This window comes from Cavia porcellus, unplaced genomic scaffold (genome assembly GCF_034190915.1).
Source record: "Cavia porcellus strain 051 isolate PalLab524CR breed Dunkin Hartley unplaced genomic scaffold, mCavPor4.1 scaffold_28, whole genome shotgun sequence".
Lineage (NCBI taxonomy): Eukaryota > Metazoa > Chordata > Mammalia > Rodentia > Caviidae > Cavia > Cavia porcellus.
The window spans coordinates 6,455,197-6,472,051 of record NW_026947511.1 but is presented as its reverse complement, the minus strand read 5'-3'; the positions used below and the strand labels follow the sequence as shown (position 1 = coordinate 6,472,051).

General features: G+C 45.1%; 1 protein-coding gene across 2 annotated transcripts in view; it reads left to right on the top strand.

The window, feature by feature from the left end:
- Positions 1-3,435: 3,435 nt before the first annotated feature.
- Positions 3,436-16,855, top strand: part of Parp1 (poly(ADP-ribose) polymerase 1) — a 34,222-nt gene continuing 20,802 nt past the window's right edge. The window contains exons 1-3 of one of the 2 annotated variants that reach the window (XM_063239410.1): positions 3,436-3,657; positions 8,169-8,334; positions 15,683-15,798. In XM_063239410.1, coding sequence (XP_063095480.1) covers positions 3,538-3,657; positions 8,169-8,334; positions 15,683-15,798 — 402 coding nt within the window. In that variant the 5' untranslated portion in view covers positions 3,436-3,537. The remainder of the gene's footprint in view (positions 3,658-8,168; positions 8,335-15,682; positions 15,799-16,855) is intronic. The other variant, XM_003462362.5, reaches the window with a different exon arrangement.

The window sequence follows — 16,855 nt, the reverse complement described above, 5'->3', positions numbered from 1 at the left end:
AAGAGGAGAAAGACTAAGCAGCTGAGGCTAAGAAGAAATTTAAAGATGATGTTAAGTATGCTGGTTTTATAGCAGCCTTTTAAAATTCTTCCACAGAGCACCTAAATCCCCTGGACATAAGTCACTTCTCTGAAAGGTAAAGCTGTGTAAGAGTTGTTTTTAAACTACATAGTGCATTTTTTGTATTACTAAAAGAATTATCAAGTAATTCTTTAGAGAACCCTGTCCTCGAGGGGCTGTAAGTCAGCATGGCATCTCCAGTGGGCCTGAGCCTGCACACGGCACAGATAAATCATGTATGAAGATAATCATGTTTTCATTCTCAGCCCTCTGTCATACAAGCATTCAATATAAATGAAATATTTATACCAGAAACTGATATCTCTTTGTAACGGAAAATACAACTGGACATTTCGAATGCTTCTAAGTAGGATAATTTTATATTGGTCTTACTTAAAAACTTATTACAGAATTACAATGAGAAGCAAACTAAATAATGTTTATAAAAGTCCCTTATAAAATACAAACAGCTTCACCAGTATGAAACAACACTGTTACTCAATCAGCTGCACTGTGTGGAGGGAGGGCCAGGTGCGGGATTTGGTCATTCATTCAGTAATCATTTGTGAATGTTGTTCTAGCCCAGGATATTGCTCTAAGCAGAACAATAAAAGAACCTGCCCATGTGGAGCTCACAGGCTTGTCAAGGACACAGACAAAAATATGCGGAGAGGAGGAGTAAGGGCAGAGGAGACCAGACATAGGGCAAGAAAATAAAGCTGGTGCAGGGCCAACAATCAGCTGGGCCAACTCTCTGGCAGGAACTAGGGCAGGGGCTCCATCAGTGGCATGTGGGAGGGGTTGCTCTACAAACACCCTGAGGTGCGGTGATCTGGGTCGCTGGAGGGATGAGCAGGAGGCTTGTGTGGCTGGGACAGTGGAAGCCCTAACGAGAGGGCAAGGATGATGTCAGAGAAATGGCCAGAGACCACATACCAGTGCAGAAGCTTGGATTTTTTTGTCTTTTTCCTTTTTATCAGTACCGGGGATCGAACTCACGACTCCCTGCTTGTAAGGCAGGCGCTTATGCCGCTGAGCTAAATCCCCAGCCCCAGCAGCTTGGATCTTATCCTAGGTCTGGTGGGAAACCTTTGGAGGATTTTGTACATGAAAGTGATGGAAGCTGGAGTGTAAAGGAACCTCTCTGACATGGGCTGAGGGGATGGTGGGACGAAACACGTCATGAAGTCGAGACAGGGCAATGGTTGAACACAGGACACAGAGGATACCAAAGTGTTTGACCTAAGTCTCTTGCAGAACGGTGGGCTGTTTCTGGGAGGGGGACACAGGAGGATGTTGAGCACAATTGGACACTTAGCGTTGGGCACATTAAGCCAGCCCCACAGAAATGTCTAGTGGACATGTGGATGAAGCTGGCTGTCCTTGGGGTTCTAGGGTAGGAATTCTTGGCCATCTGTGTGCAACCTGTGGAATCCTCTCCAGAACACATGTTGTGTAGGAGGCTGTCTTAATGCAGTGGTCATTTCCAGATACACCATCAGGTCAGCTATCCCAGACTTACAAAGAGAAAGCCTCTCATACCACATCACAAGGCTTGAATTGCAGGGTTTATTAAATTAGTTTGAAACACCTGATTTGCCTACCACCTGCAGCAAAGGCACTTGCTGGGGCAGAAGGTACAAGCAAGGTGAAAGGACCCCATCACCAGAACCCAGGGAGAGAACATTTAGATATTCTTCTTCAGCACCCTCCAGTCCAGTCCTAGGGTTAGAGGACCAGGGCTGGGATGTTTCCCTTTGCTCAGCAGAGGGCATGGGGAGTCAGCCATGTCAGACAGACAGGGTACACCTGCAGCTTCCAAACCTGTCTGTTGATGCATGTGGAGTTTGTATGAATTTTATGAGCAGAGCACACGAGCACCAGATTAGGACCAATAGGGGATGACACAATTGTTGATGTGTTCTGCCGCATAGCCATCTCTAACGTGACATTCGCCCAATTTGGCACGGGCCCCAAGAAACAACTTATCTCTCCAACAGTAACTTTTGTGTTCTAGTTCTAGAAACAAACCTCCTGCTCCCTTTTTTGCACATGCACCAAGCCCTCTCCAATCCCAAGACTCCACAACCACTCAAGTGCTTCACCCCCAGCCTACCCCCATAAAGGCCATTCCCCAGCTCCCCATTTTTGAGGGTCTTTGCAATCTCCAGCAGCTTTTCTAGACTCACAATAAAGGCTTTTTTTAAAAAATCTTTCTCTGTGCGCCAAAAAACTTAATAATTGTTGCTCTGCCTCTCTCTAAATGGCCCCCAAAATTTCATGGGGTCATGGATGGGGAGTTTCAGGATGCGTAGATGTGGACTAAGGGTGGAGTTAAGGCTGTGGATAACGGAAGCCCCACTCTGGGTGTGGGCGGCACCTGTCAACAGGTTTACACCCCGAATGGAATGTGAAGAAGGAAGAGGGAAAGCAGGCTGGTGTTGCTTGCTGCCTCCTGTCTTCTAGCCTGCGAACTGCTACTTCTAGTCTGTGATGCCCCTGTCACCCCGCCTTGCCTTGAAGCCTGCCAACTATGGATGGAAACCTCTACATACTCTGAGCTGAAATAAACCTGACCTCGTGTAACTTTGAGTGTCAGGGATTTTATCCCAGCAGTGAGAAAAGTTGTTGACCTAGAAGTGGAACAAACATACCTTTTGATGCTAGCAGGGCACTGCAAACTCTTAGGGTTCCCCAACTGTCTTCCCACCTTCTTGCCTGCTCCACATTTATGCCTCATCTACACTTCACACACTTTAGGAGTTGCATTTATCCTGTTTGATTTCTCATTTTCTGCTGCAGAACTGAATAATTCTAAGTACATACGTTCACATTATAATACTGTAAATGAATAAAATGGTATTTTTTAAAACTACCAAAATATAGCTTTACATTAAATAACAATCTTTAATATTTAATAGCCGCAGGTCTAACAATTACTACAATTGACCTTGTTATTTCGAGTCCTCTCCAGCAACTGTAAAGCTACAGGAAAACATCTGCGCTGAACCAGGTGTAGCGCACGCCCAGAGTGCCGGCTCCTCCGGAGGGTGAGGCGGGAGCATCCTGTGAGCTCAGGAGCTGAGACCAGTTTGGGCATAAAAGCAAATCCCCATCTCAAAAAAATAAATCTGGGATAATTGTTGCTAACAAAGTTCCAGGTACCACTTCTGAGATTTGCATTAATGCATTAAAATTCCTCACAGAAGAAACGGGTTTCCGTGGCTCTTTGCGTCGCTAGCCAGGGTCGGGATGGGGGTAACTCAGCTGCGCGGCCCCACCCACCTGGCTCGGTCCCGCCCCTGCGGGCTGCCCGTGCCCCCAGCACGCGCACGCTCAGCCCCGCCCCGAGCGCGCGCACGTTCCCGCCGCCAGGCATCAGCAATCCATCGGCGAGCGGCGGCGGGCGGTGCGGCGTGTGTAGCGTGCGCGGCGGCGGCTCGAGGCGCCTGCGGCGGGCACTACGAGGCTGGGACGATGGCCGAGTCCTCGGACAAGCTCTACCGCGCCGAGTACGCCAAGAGCGGGCGCGCCTCGTGCAAGAAATGCGGCGAGAGCATCCCTAAGGACTCGCTGCGGATGGCCATCATGGTGCAGGTGGGGGTGCGGGCCAGGCTGGGCCTCCGGGCCGGCAGCGAGGAGCGAGCGGGAGGGGACCGAGCACCTGGACTGCGGCCCTGCTGTGCTCTTGGCCTTGTCTCTTCGGGAGGACTTTTGTGGGTGCCGGAGACGTACATACATATATATATATTTATTTTTTTAACTTATTTTGAGCTGTTACTTCCAAACCCTCTCATTTTCGGGCTTTTCTCTTTCAGTTTTTAATTACGGAGAATTATGCAATTATTTCTGTATAGCACATTCACATGCTGTCTATTTTGTGATTTTTAAATCATTTTCCCTCCGAACTCTACAGGACCACGGATGCGTTATCAGTGCTTTTGCAGCTGTCTGACTTAAGTAAGAATGGTTCAGGGGGTTTCACGTCTAGGCTTCGATTTTTTTTTTTTTTCCTTTTTTTCGGGGACAAGGACTAGCTGTGTAGTTCCGACTAGCCCTTAACTTACCTGTGCAGTCTAGGCTGGCCTCAAACTCGCGGTAATCCTCCTGCCTCAGCCTCCCAGTGCCTGTAGCACCACACTCACCCTCATCCAGGCTTTCTGATAGATTGTCCCCTCTGGCTGTTTATGGCTTCTCAGATAGCCAGGAAGGGACTAGCATGCACAGCGGGTGGCTAGCCTCAAGGGTGCTTCCTGGCTCCAGCCTGTTGTCTGCCTTTGTAAGTCTAGCTCCTGCCTACAGATTCCCCCGCACCTCCAGTATAGACTGGCTGTGCCCCAAACCCAGTGCTGGTGGTCGTAATTACTTACGCTCTCACAGGCGCACCCTTACGCCTTAGGACTGTAATGGGTTTTGGGAGTGACTTGATGGCTCCCATTGGGTTTCCATATTGGTGCGGTGGAGCAGAGGAAGAAGTTGACCCTCCAAGTACCAAGGGGCTGGCTGGACTTCCATAACCTCTCATAGCGTCCTGGGGACAGCTGGAGGCTGTGTCTTGGTAAATCGTGCTTGCCTAGCTGGATACACAGTACCTACTCATTCTGAGGGTGTTTGTGTTTTAACGTTCGTGATGGGATGTAACCTAGTGAATTTCAGCTGAGGTCAGTTTTTAATTAGGAAACCCACCCTTGAAAGACAGGCACTGACTGAGCAGTGTCCCAGGAGGGAACTCTGTGTTCCAGCTGGCATTGAACTTGATAGAGAGGTAGGGGCACAGACAAGGGACATGGGGGGACCTGAAGCATGGGGTGAGAACAGGGAAAAGCCACCTCTTCCACCAAGGGCCTGAGTGTACACAGCAGCCTTCTACAAAGTTCCCACTGCTAGTACACAATGCACGGTGGTATGCATGGTAATAGGTTTGAAGCCAGGCCTTTGCAAGAACTACACTCCACATTTTTTTTTTTTTTTAAATACTTAAACAGTCTCATAAAGTGGCTGAATTGCCCATGCTGGGCTTGAATTTGGGTTCCTCTTGCCTCAGCATCCCAGCATGCTGGAATTACAGGATTGTGCCATCACCCCTAGCTGTGTTCTGCTTCTAAACCTGGTGTCTGTGAGATGGGATAGAACTCAGGTATTCAAGTGTGGGTGAGAAAAAAAATTCATCTCTCTTCACTAACCTCTGGGTGAAGTTAATTATTTTAGGTGTCTTAGCATATCGGTGAATTCCATCACCAGTAATTCTTGGATTTATTTCTGTCACTATATATAGTTAGAGATTTCTCAAAATAACCTTTTATCTTCACCCAGTAAGACTCATGGGTTACTCTTAGTATAATGATTTTAATGTTTTGATAATTATTTCAGTATAATCTGTTTTCTTTGTGGACTTGTGCATTATACTACACATTTTAAGACGTTCCTCCAAGAAAGAGACATTGACAGGCCTCCCAGTGAGTCAGGCCCTGTTTATAGCAGGAAGGATGGCTGGAAACCCCGAATCCTGTCAGTCCACTGGGACCAGGCCAGCATTGCTGTGGAGGAAGAGAGGATAGGGCAGGTTTTAGAATGGAACCAGATTGCTGAACCCTAAATTCAGCTTTCTGGGCCTTCAGATTACTTGGTAGTGAGAGGAGTCTTATTATTCAAAGTAAAGTAGGGTTTTTTGTTGTTGTAATTTGAAGTTTAAATTGAAAATCATTTAAATTTGACTCTAGAAAGAGGAGCTCTTCCCAGTGCTTGAATTTAAATATCTTTACATTTGCATTTGTATGGGAGGTTTGTGCTTAGACCCAACCCCATACTTTAGCTGCTGGGAGGAGTTGGGCCCTTCAGCTGCTTTTGTTTAACACTAAGTCTTTTTTTCTTCTTCTATTTTTGAGACTGAGTCTGGGCAGAAAATTTGTGGCTTTAAGCAACCCAACCTTTGCGTCCCAGTAGCTGGGTCTTTGGGCAAGCACCACCACACCTGGCCCTCAAGCAGTTTAACTGGCCCTCAAGCAGTTTAACTGGCCCTCAAGCAGTTTAACTGGGAGGCTTAAGGTTTTGACTGAGTTTTGAGCTCATTCTGTTCTGTTCTTGGACACAGGAAGAATTGAACCTTCAACACCCAGCCAGCCCAGTGAGGGCTTTGTGAGAATACTGGTGTGTGGTAGATGATCATCGAGTGTGGGGTACACAGCTGAGGATTTCATTCCTCATCTGTTACTTAGCATTACGCTAACAGTGGAGGCCAGAATCTGTGTCCCTGGTCTGGTCAGCGACTTTCCATCGGATCCTTCTCAGTCCCGAATCCTCAGTTAAAGCTATGCTTTTCCAGGGTTCTCTAGCCTGTGCCCTTGAGCAGTGCCCAGACCTTAGGGTGGCAGATGTGAGTTCACTGCAGAGCTGGGGAAAAAATGCTGCAGCCCTGAGTGTTGCTAAGGAATACCAAGGCAGCAGAGCCAGCTGACCACTAGATGCTTGGAATACCTAGTGAGATAGGGCAGGTACGAGTCTGCTCTGAAGATACTATTTATTTTTCTGCTTGGGAAGCCCCCATCTTTCTTTTTTTTTTTTTTTTTTTTTTTTTTGTCTTTTTCATTTTTACCGGTACCAGGGATCGAACTCACGACCGCCTGCTTGCAAGGCAGGTGCTTATGCCGCTGAGCTAAATCCCCAGCCCAAAGCCCCCATCTTTCTTCCCTCCAGACTGGAGGCCTTCAACAGATATTTTGTCTGTCCTCTGTTGACTGTTGCTAGATGTGTACAACCTTGAAGCGTCTGACCCCATGTGGCGCACAACAACATGGCAGTACCTCTGCGCCCACCAAAGGTAACCTTCAGGGAGCAGAGGACAGGACCTAGGGCCCTGCCCAGGTGATGCTGTTTTCAGCTGTGAGGATGGCTGTGTGCTGGGGAGCCCACCTCAGCCTACACCATGACACATCCAGATAGCAAGAGCAGGCTCATGGGGACGCCTTCCTTGTCAGTATTTTCTGATGTATGCCCCTGTCCCCTCAGCTTCATCTAGAAAGCTGTGGGTGTGTTATTTTTTAATGCTGTTGCAAGTTTTTATTGCATCTGTGTGACTTTAGTTTTCTCTACTGTAAGAGTATATTCTGGGCCTCTCATATTTTGGGATAGTTTGTGCTAGGGTTCATTCATTGTATAAGTTCACCTTCTGTAGGGGAACAGTCCCAGCATGAGGCTGGAATTCAGGTGAGGCACCTACTGCTGTGACCCTGTCCCTGGCTGGCTTTATGGGGGCTCCTTTCCTCTCATGCAAGCTTTAGGGTGTACTGCTGTAAAAGATGTAGCTTGTAAAGGATGTAGGGACTAAGTGAATGGAGTATCCTCCTAGCATCTATCACCATCCACTCTCCTGAGTCAGCCAGCTTGGGCTCCAGGATGGAACCCAGCCCTGCCACAGGGCAAAGCCCAGTGCACTAAGTCAGTGTCAGCCTGTGTATGTACGGAAAACGAAACAACTGGAGAGGGCATCTCTTCTCCCTGGACTCCTGTTCCTGTCCAGCAAAAAACTTAACTGGTCTGCAGCTCTGGTCTGTGCTCTCTCTGCTTCTGCCACAGAAGTTAATTCCTTCCCTCATGCCTGTGCTGCCCCTGAGGCTGGCTCTTTTTCTGGTCCATCTTCTCTGCCTTACTACTTATCTGGGTCCTCCTTGCTGTTAATTGTGGAGGTGCAGAGCCCATCCTGGGTCAGACAGGCCTTTGAGTCTGGATGTGACTGTTGGTTCTTGACCCTTCCTGGCAGGACCAAGGTCTGGGACAGTGAGCAGCCGGCTTGTGTGTGTGCCAGGCCTGTGCAGCATATCACTGATGTGGGTGGCCCATGCTTTAAAGGACTTAAGGCAGAGCTTTGTGGCTTGATTTCATGTCCTGAAGGAGTAAGCTTAGCCATGTTTTCCAAGAAGATCTTGAGGAGCATATGACAGGTTGTTTTCCACTGTAACCCTCAGAGTGACAATGGAGAGCACAGTTCCTGCTGCCCTCTTTTTGTGGAGAAGCAGACAGGCTCCCTGAGATACCCCATGGCCACAGGCTGGGCAGTGACAAGGTTGGGCGGAGCTGCCTGCCCACTTACCTCCTTTGTTCCTGTCTTCCAGTCACCCATGTTCGATGGCAAAGTCCCACACTGGTACCACTTCTCCTGCTTCTGGAAGGTGGGCCACTCTATCCGGCAGCCTGACATCGAGGTGGATGGCTTCTCTGAGCTGCGGTGGGATGACCAACAGAAAGTCAAGAAGACTGCTGAGGCCGGAGGGGTGACAGGTACATGCTACACCAGAGCTTCCCTGTCCCTGACCCCCAGCCTTGGGCAGGCAGTTTCAGCAGTGCCATGTTGACCCATACTGCCCCTGAGGCTGGCTCTTTGTTCTAGTCCATCTTCTCTGCCTTGCTACTTATCTAGGTTCTTCTTGCTCCTAATTGTGGAGGTGCTTAAGTGCCCATCCTGGGTCAGACAGGCCTTTGGGTCTGAGTGTGACTCTTGACCCTTCCTGGCATTTCATTTTTCCAGAATCTTTTTTTCTTTTTGAGACTGGGTCTTGCTATATATAGTACAGCCTGGCCTTGAACTCACTGTGTAGTCCAGGCTGACCTCGATCTCAGCAGTCCTTTTGCTTCAGCCTCTTGGGCTGGGATTACAGGCATGCCCCACATCCAGCCTAGACCTGGTTTTTTAGAGCAGTTTTAGGTTCCCAGCAAAATTGAACAGCCCACAAAAGTACATAGTTCCCATCTACCTCCAGCTCTCCCAAATGCCTCCCCCATCACCATCCCCCATGTGCCTTTGTTACAGTGAGGCCTCCCTTCACACAATCCAGAGTGGAGGACTTAACCTCGGGTTCCCTCCTAGTGTGTGTGTCCCAGAGGTAGCACAAGCATGTAATAATGTATGTCTACCGTGCTGGATCTGCCTGGTTACCCTTCCTTCCCCACTCAGCCCTAAATACTGCAGATCTGTTACTGTCTCTGTTGTTGTGGGTGTTTTTGTCTTAGCCCATGTCAGGTTACATAGCAGACAGAGCACAAGCCAAGCTACTGAATACCTGACTAGAGGACGGGACTGGAGGCAGCAGCAGAGTGGGACAGAAAGCCGGGGACAGATGCCATCACCCTGTAATTCTGCAGCACACTCAGTGAATTGGTTCCCAAGTCCCTGTGCACAGCAAGCTGCAGATGCTCAGGTCCCTTTTATAAGTGTGAATGCTGTGCAGCTTGTGTTACTGTTCAGGGGATGAGGATAGGGAAACATGTATGAATTTGGTGCAGAGACAACCCTTCTCCCAAACACTTGACTCAGTTGACTGGAATCTTGGGTATGAAACCTGCAGATCCCACTTACAAGTCCATGTTAGGCAGACTACAGCTTCATGAAGATAGCCATTACCTGGCCATGCCAGAGGTTCAAAACAGGTCTTTGCCAGCAGAGTTCAGCAGAGCCCCTCCTGGGAGGAAAGGGAAGTTCTGCATCACCTCCCAGACCACAGCTCCATCTTGAGTCTGAAGGAGGTGGGCATCAGAGGCTCCTCTAGTAGGCTGCAAGCCATGGCCCACCCTTACTTCCCTAAGGTAGGCAGTGGCCATGGCAGGGAGCAGAACTGCACCCTACAGCTGTAGTCTCAGAGCTTATAGCCAGGCTAGGAAGGAGGTACGCTGGGCCTACCACTCAACAACTGTGGCTCCTTCTTCTGACATTTGAACACTTAGCTGTTTGGAATTTATCCTGACATATCCCAGTATTTGAGATTTTTTTTTTTCCTCCTCTGTGTGACAGCTTAGTTTTCCAGCTCTACTTATTGACTGGATTTATCCTCTCCCCTGATGATCAAAAGCTTTTTGCATGTGTGTCACATTTAAAATCCTTATCTTGGGGAGGGTTTTCAAAAATTTCTTTTCCATTGATCGAACTGTGTCTTAGTCACTTCATCACTAAAACCCCTTCCACCCTAAGGAGAGGTGCATTATCTACAATTTGCTTTTTCTGAAATATCACTTAGTAGAAATCCTCCAGTAATAGTAGCCTTTTCACATCAACCTCTTACACTTAGTAATAGGCACTGGAGGTTCCTCCATGTCTTTTGTGGCTTGGCAGCACGTTTCTTAGTCCTGAGTAATAGTCCATTATGTGGCTGTACCATGATGTATTCATTCATTCACCTGCTGAAGGGAAGCCTGCTTTATTCCAAGTTTTGATAGTTAACAATAAAGCTACCACAATAAATGTTTATTAAGTGTTCAGTCACTGTGACAAAATACCAGAGACAAACAACTTAAAAAGAAAAAAGATTTTTTTCAAGCACAGTTTCTGGAGTTTGGGTGCTTTGTCCCATCACTTTGGACCTGTGGCCAGGCGGGAGATCATAGTGGGACACACAGAAGCACAGCTGCTCACATGGAGGTTCGGGGTCTGCCAGGTTCAGATCCCTCTAAGCTGCTCCCTCCTATGAGGCCACATATTTTCAAGTTCCCACCACCTGCTAGGAGTGTGACAGAGTGTCAAACAAGCCCTTGCATGTGGTGTTTGGGGGACCTTTAGGGTGTAAACCAAATATGCAGATTTCCATACGGATGTGTTTTTAACTTTGGGTAAAAACCAGGGAGCTTGGTTGGTGGGTTGTATGTTATGAGTGCTTTCATTTGTTATTAAACAGTTCAATTATCTTCATTTCCGCCAGCAATGAGAGTTCTCTTTACTTTACATCCTCACTAGCATTTGGTGGTATGTGATATTTCATTGTTTTGAATTTGTGCTTCCCTGGTACTGTTTGATGTTGAGCATCTCATATGCTTATCTGCCATCTGTTCATCTTTAGTGAGGTAGCTGTTTAATTCTTTTGCTCATTTTTTTTTTTTAATCGGTACCGGGTATCGAACTCACGACCGCCTGCTTGCAAGGCAGGTGCTTATGCCGCTGAGCTAAATCCCTAGCCCCGTTTTGCCCATTTTTAATCGAGTTTTCTTACTGTTGAGTTTTAAGAGTTCTTTATGTATTCGTTACAATAGCCTGTATTAGGTAGGTCTTTTGTAAATATTTTCCCAGTCTGTGGCTGGTAATTCTGTTTTTCATAATGTAGAAATTTTTAATTTTAATAGAGTCTAGTTTATCAGTTTTTTCATGGATCATTCCTTTGTGTTACACCTAAAAAGTCATCTGCAAGCTCACAGTTTCTTGGTTTTCTCCTACATTGTCTTCAAGGAGTGTTAAGGTTTTGTGCAAAGACTGTGTCTAAATTTTTGTTGTTGTTAACATGATGTCCCTTGTCATCACCACCACTTGTTAGCAAGAATCTGCTCTGTTGCCTTTGCTTCTTTGTCAAAGATTAGTGGGTTGTATTTGTGTGAATCTGCTTTCTGCTGATCCCTTGGTCAAACAGTACCAGCGTCTTACTTGCCAGGGCTTTGAGCCTTCGGGTCAGGTGGCACCAGCTCTCTGCTGTCGTCTTTTCCTTCAGTGTCGAGTTGGTTCCTCTGGGTGTTTTATTATGTCTTTGTAAAAGTTTTAGAATCAGTGTATTGATGTCCATAAATAACTTGCTGGGTGCTTTAAGTCTTCAGAAAGTCGGTGTGTATCACATTTCAAGGAAATCTGAGCTTGCATTTGTGTTCCCTGCCTCCCTAAATGGACCAGGTTCAGCCTGTCAGGACTTTGGTGGGAACGTGGCCTTCTCTCCACAAGGAGTTGTTTGCGTCTGTGCTAGAGTCCTCTCCCTGCCTGTTTCTCTTGTAAGTCTAGTGTGTTTAATTCCAGTCCGTTCTGATCTGCTGAAAACAGATTGCTCAGAATAACAATGAGTGTGCCATGGAAAGGTCTTAAGAGTGCCATAAAGTTAAAATAGTATCTGCTAATTGTCTAGGAATTTTAAAAAGAGCCTAACTGGCTATTTTTAGACATATGAAAAGGTTAATTCAACCCAGATCCTGTAATGCTTTTGAAAGCAGAATTTTAACCTCTTAGCTAGCTTAGAAATAGAGTTGCTGCAAATTTCTTATAAGCATCTGTCCAGTTTTTCTTCCAGGAACTGGAATTGCCACTCAAGGGAGTGAAACACCTTATGGAGGCCTTCTGTGAATGGGCCAGGTTGCCTTCCAGAAAGCTCCTTGTCAGTTGCATAGTATACTAGTTTTTCCCTTTCTATATCATTCTGAAGTATTTTCACTGTTTTTATTTCACTACTAATGTTGTGGAATGCTTTGTCATGTTTTTAGCTCTTTTTCTGTAATTTGTGTTACAGTTGGCCAATCATGTCTTTGGGTTCCAGATCCACCCTGATGCACCCAGCCTCTGCGTAAAAATACTCATCTCCACTGAGTATGTTTAGACTTTTTCCCATGTCACTATTCCCCAAACAATACTGTATCACTGGAGATACATAGCATTTATATTGTGTATTTTAATTGTTTGTAGATGTTGTAAAGAATACATAAGGATGTCAAAACAATAAATAAGGATGTGTATAGGCAGAGACTGTGCACTGTATGCAAGGTGCTTGAGTGCTACGCAGTTGCTGTCTTTGGCATTCTGGAACCAGTCCTCATGTATACAGTGGGACAGCTATACTGTTAATCCATGCCCCTCATTTTTCTTACCAAGTATCTTGGTTTTTGTTTTTTTTTTGTTTGTTTGTTTGTTTGTTTGTTTTTTCCGTTAATGAAATATCAAAGACAGTCTTCGTCATCACCTTTTGAAAATATTTTTCCTTTGTGTAGTGTGTATAATCTGACTTTTTTTAACTTTGTCTATTGTATATTTTGCCGTAGGTTTTATAAATGTTTTAGTAGTCACGTGTTTCTTCTTGTTTGTGGTATCTTTTTGATATTGTGCCTATAATTTTAAAAGTAACTTACGTGGAGCTTGTCATTGGGACAGACCTGAAAATACAACTCCATGGGTTTTTGCAGATGTACACTGTCAGCTTACGCCCTGGCAAGTTGTACAACAGTTGTGTGTCCTCAGGAAGCTTGCTTCATGCCCTTTTCTAGTTGTCCTCCCTGCTCAGGAAACCACTGTTCTGGTTTCTAACACCACCGATTGATTTTTGCCCAGTTTAGAATTTTGAGACAGAATTGTGCTTCCAGAGTCCTTAGTTCCTCTTTAATTACTGGAGTAGTCCTTTGTTTGAATAAGTCACATTTGTTTACCCATTGCCGGATTAGGGTTGTTACTGGGGCACTGCATGTGCTTGGACTTTGAATTCTTTAGGTATATGAGTGGAACAGCTGCTCATGACAGACATATGTTCTGCTGTTTAAGGAACTTCCAAAGTGCCTGTATGTACCATTTTAGATTCCCACCAATCAATGGTACATGAGTTTCTTGTTCTTCCATGTCCTCATTCACCATTATTATGGTTGCTCTTTTTAATATTAGCCATTCCAGGAACTTAGTGTTAGATTAATCTGTAATCTGTAATCCAAAATACGAAACTTTTGAGCACCAATGCGATGCCAAAAGTGGAGAGTTCCACGTCTCATATGATCAGTTACAGTAAAAATACAAGCACCCAGGACTGAGGATATAGCTCAGCGGAGTAAGTGCCTGCCTGGCAAGCACAAGGTCCTGAGTTTAATTTTCAGTGCAAAAAAAAAAAGCCAAGAATATGGGCACCCAGTAAACACTGTATACAGTTAATTTTAGGCCATGGATATAATATGCAAATGAAGCATAAATGAATTTTACATATAGGCTTGCATCCCATCCTAAGATTGTGTATTATCATATACTCCAAAAAAAAAAATTTTTTTTTTTTAAATATTGAAACCCAGAAACAGTTCTAAAGATTTTCAGGTAAGAGATACTTAACCCGTTATTTTGTTATGATATTAATTTGTACTTTGTTACTAAATTGGAAGAGTCCTAAGTATATTTTAGATGTAAATCTATGGCTAGATAGAGTTTGTAAACTCTTTCTCCTAGTTTATGGCTTGCCTTTTTGTTTATTGACATTTTTTGAAGAATAGTAATTATTAATTTGAAGTCTTAATTTATTGATTTTTGTTTTTTTCCTTTGGTTAGTACTCGCTGAGTCCTAAAAATCTTTGCCTGCTTCGAGATGAAGTATATATATGCTCCTTTCTTTTCTTTTAGAAGTTTCATGGTCATGTACATTTACATTTGCATTCAGTGTCGGTTTTTTATTTTTTGTTTTTGCTGCATGTGAGGAGAGCTGGTTTGGGTGTCTTTGCCTGAGGATGGCTGGCTGTTCCATCACCACTCAATGAAAAGGTCCCTTCCCCTGTGGAATGGCTTGGCTTCTTTGTCAGCATCAGGTCACTGTATAATGAAGCTTATGTCTGAGTTCTATTTGATTACATTGATATCTCTAAAAATACCACAGGATCTTGATTACTGTGACCTAATAGCAAGTCACAGAATCATGTAGTGTATTTCTTCAGCTTTGTTTTTTCAGTATGTCTTTCTTTGCAGTTCCATTTAGTACTAAGCCTATCAATTTCTTCCCCCTAAAAAACCTGCTAGAAATTTATCGTTACATTGAATCTCTGGGTCAAATATCAGCTTTCAGTGTAGAGATCTTTCACATCATTGGTCAAATTTATCTCTTAAATATTTTATGTATTGAAATGTACCTTAATTTCTTTTTCTAATGTTTATTTCTAGTATATGAAAATGTATATTAATCTTTGTGTTGTGCAAATTTGCTGTGTTTATTTAGCAAATTTGGAGTTTTTGTGTAGAATCCTAAGTCTATTCCACAAGTATAGTCATGCCATCTACAGAGACAGCTTTAGTTGTTCTTTGTTTTTTGTTTTTTGTTTTTTTTTTCCACTAAACTTAAACTGTTCATTTTTCTTGCCTAACTACACTAGACCCTCTACTGCATGCAATGTTAAGTAGAAATATTTCCTGGCCTCAGGAGGCAAACCTTCAGGTCTTTTTTTTTTTTTTTTTTCCTTCTTTCTCCTGGAACTTATTTTTATATAAGAAAAGAACATAGCTGATGAACCACATGGTACACAAGTTACTCCTGAACCCTTTACTGGATCATTCTGCACTAATTTAAAATGGCATCTTTGTCACATACTTAATTCTTACATACATTTGGTTGAATCTATATTGATACCCCCTTTAGTTCAGTGTGTATAAATGAAAGCCCAATGGAAACTAGAAGGTTGACTTAGAATGTATGTTTCTAGGCTTTTATGAGTACTTTCAAAGTGTAAGAAGGGGATTCAGAGGAAATGGAAAGTCAGGCAGCTGACCACAGTGCCAGCGCCGAGAGCTTGTCTTGTCTAAGGAGACACTTTGAGCTTGGAGAAGTGGCTCAAGTGGTACAACACTTGCCTGGCAAGTGTGAGGCCTTCGGTACAGCAAAAAAAAGAGAAAGGTCATCATGGTATCAGAAAAGACACTCTTGGAGGCTGGGGATTTAGCTCAGTGGCATAAACGCCTGCCTTGCAAGCAGGCAGTCGTGAGTTCGATCCCTGGTACCGATTTTAAAAAAAAGACACTCTTGTTAAACAGCACTGGTTATAAAGATGAGGTAGATCAGGGGCCGTAGCTTGAAACACAAAGGGGGCCCTTAGAAGGGTCCTGGGTAGGAGAATAGACAACTTCTGAGCATAACCGTGACGCTGCTGAGCTGTGTGTTTCATTCAGGCAAAGGCCAAGATGGAATTGGCAGCAAGGCAGAGAAAACACTGGGCGACTTTGCTGCGGAGTATGCCAAGTCCAACAGAAGCACGTGCAAGGGGTGCATGGAGAAGATAGAAAAGGTGAGCACCAGAGGACCCAATGTCTGGACCTTGTGCAATTCTGGCCGTGCGTGGCACTGCCTGTCTGAGGGGATAAGAAACAAACATAGGTGCCAGCCAGGGCTGATGTTTGAAAGTACAGCAAAGATCCTAGTGGAGAGTGGATGTGACAGTGATTTGTTTCAGACAGATCTAGTCCTCGTGCCTGGCTCCATGCCTGGAGAGTTTGCAAAGCAAATAGGAGGCTCCCCTGGAATCAGCATGGGTGAAGGGAAGCTGTTGTCCTATTAATGGCATGTTTAAGTTCATAGGGTATTTTCCGGGGTGAGCTTCGTTCTTTTGTTTAATCGGAAACTTCATTAACCAGCCAGTCTTGTGGAGTGGGTGACTGGTAACAGGAATGAGGAGGAAGCCTGGGCCCTCCAGCAACCCTCCCCTTCTCTGATGTTCCACACCCAGTTTTACTAACCCTTTCAAGGCACTGATTATACAAGTTATCATGTGGCGTGTTTCCCATTATTGTGATAGAACCCCCAAGATCATTTTAAAAAGAGAAGAGCTTTGTTTGACTCATGTTTGCAGGAGTTGCAGTCCATGTTAATTTGGGTCTGCATTGTCCAGGTACAATGTGGCAAGAGCAAGTGACAGACACCCATATACTTCATGGCAGCCAGGAGGTAAAGAGGCAAAAAAGGGCCTGGGCATCCCCTTCAAGGCATGCCTCAGTGGCTAAACTTCCACCTGGGCTTGGGGGCCACTCCAGATCTGTAAGTCAGTATGCAAGCTGATGGGGAAATGGAATTGCTGTTTCTCTTCCAACTCCCTTCAGGCACCAGAGATTGAGGTCCCCTTTCCTTCAAGGGAATGCCAGTCCTTGCATGTTGTTGGGCATTGCTTGGCTGGAAGCAGTTGTATGTGTGCTGAGTCTTGTGGATCTGTGCCTCATCAGTGTGTACCTCCCAGGAATGTCAGGCCTCAGAATCATGAACCTGAGCAGGCTGAAGGTCTTGGCTCTGTCTGCGCACACATCGCGTGTTCTCAGGCCTGCCAGGATCTGCATTTGCAGGAAAATGTCACA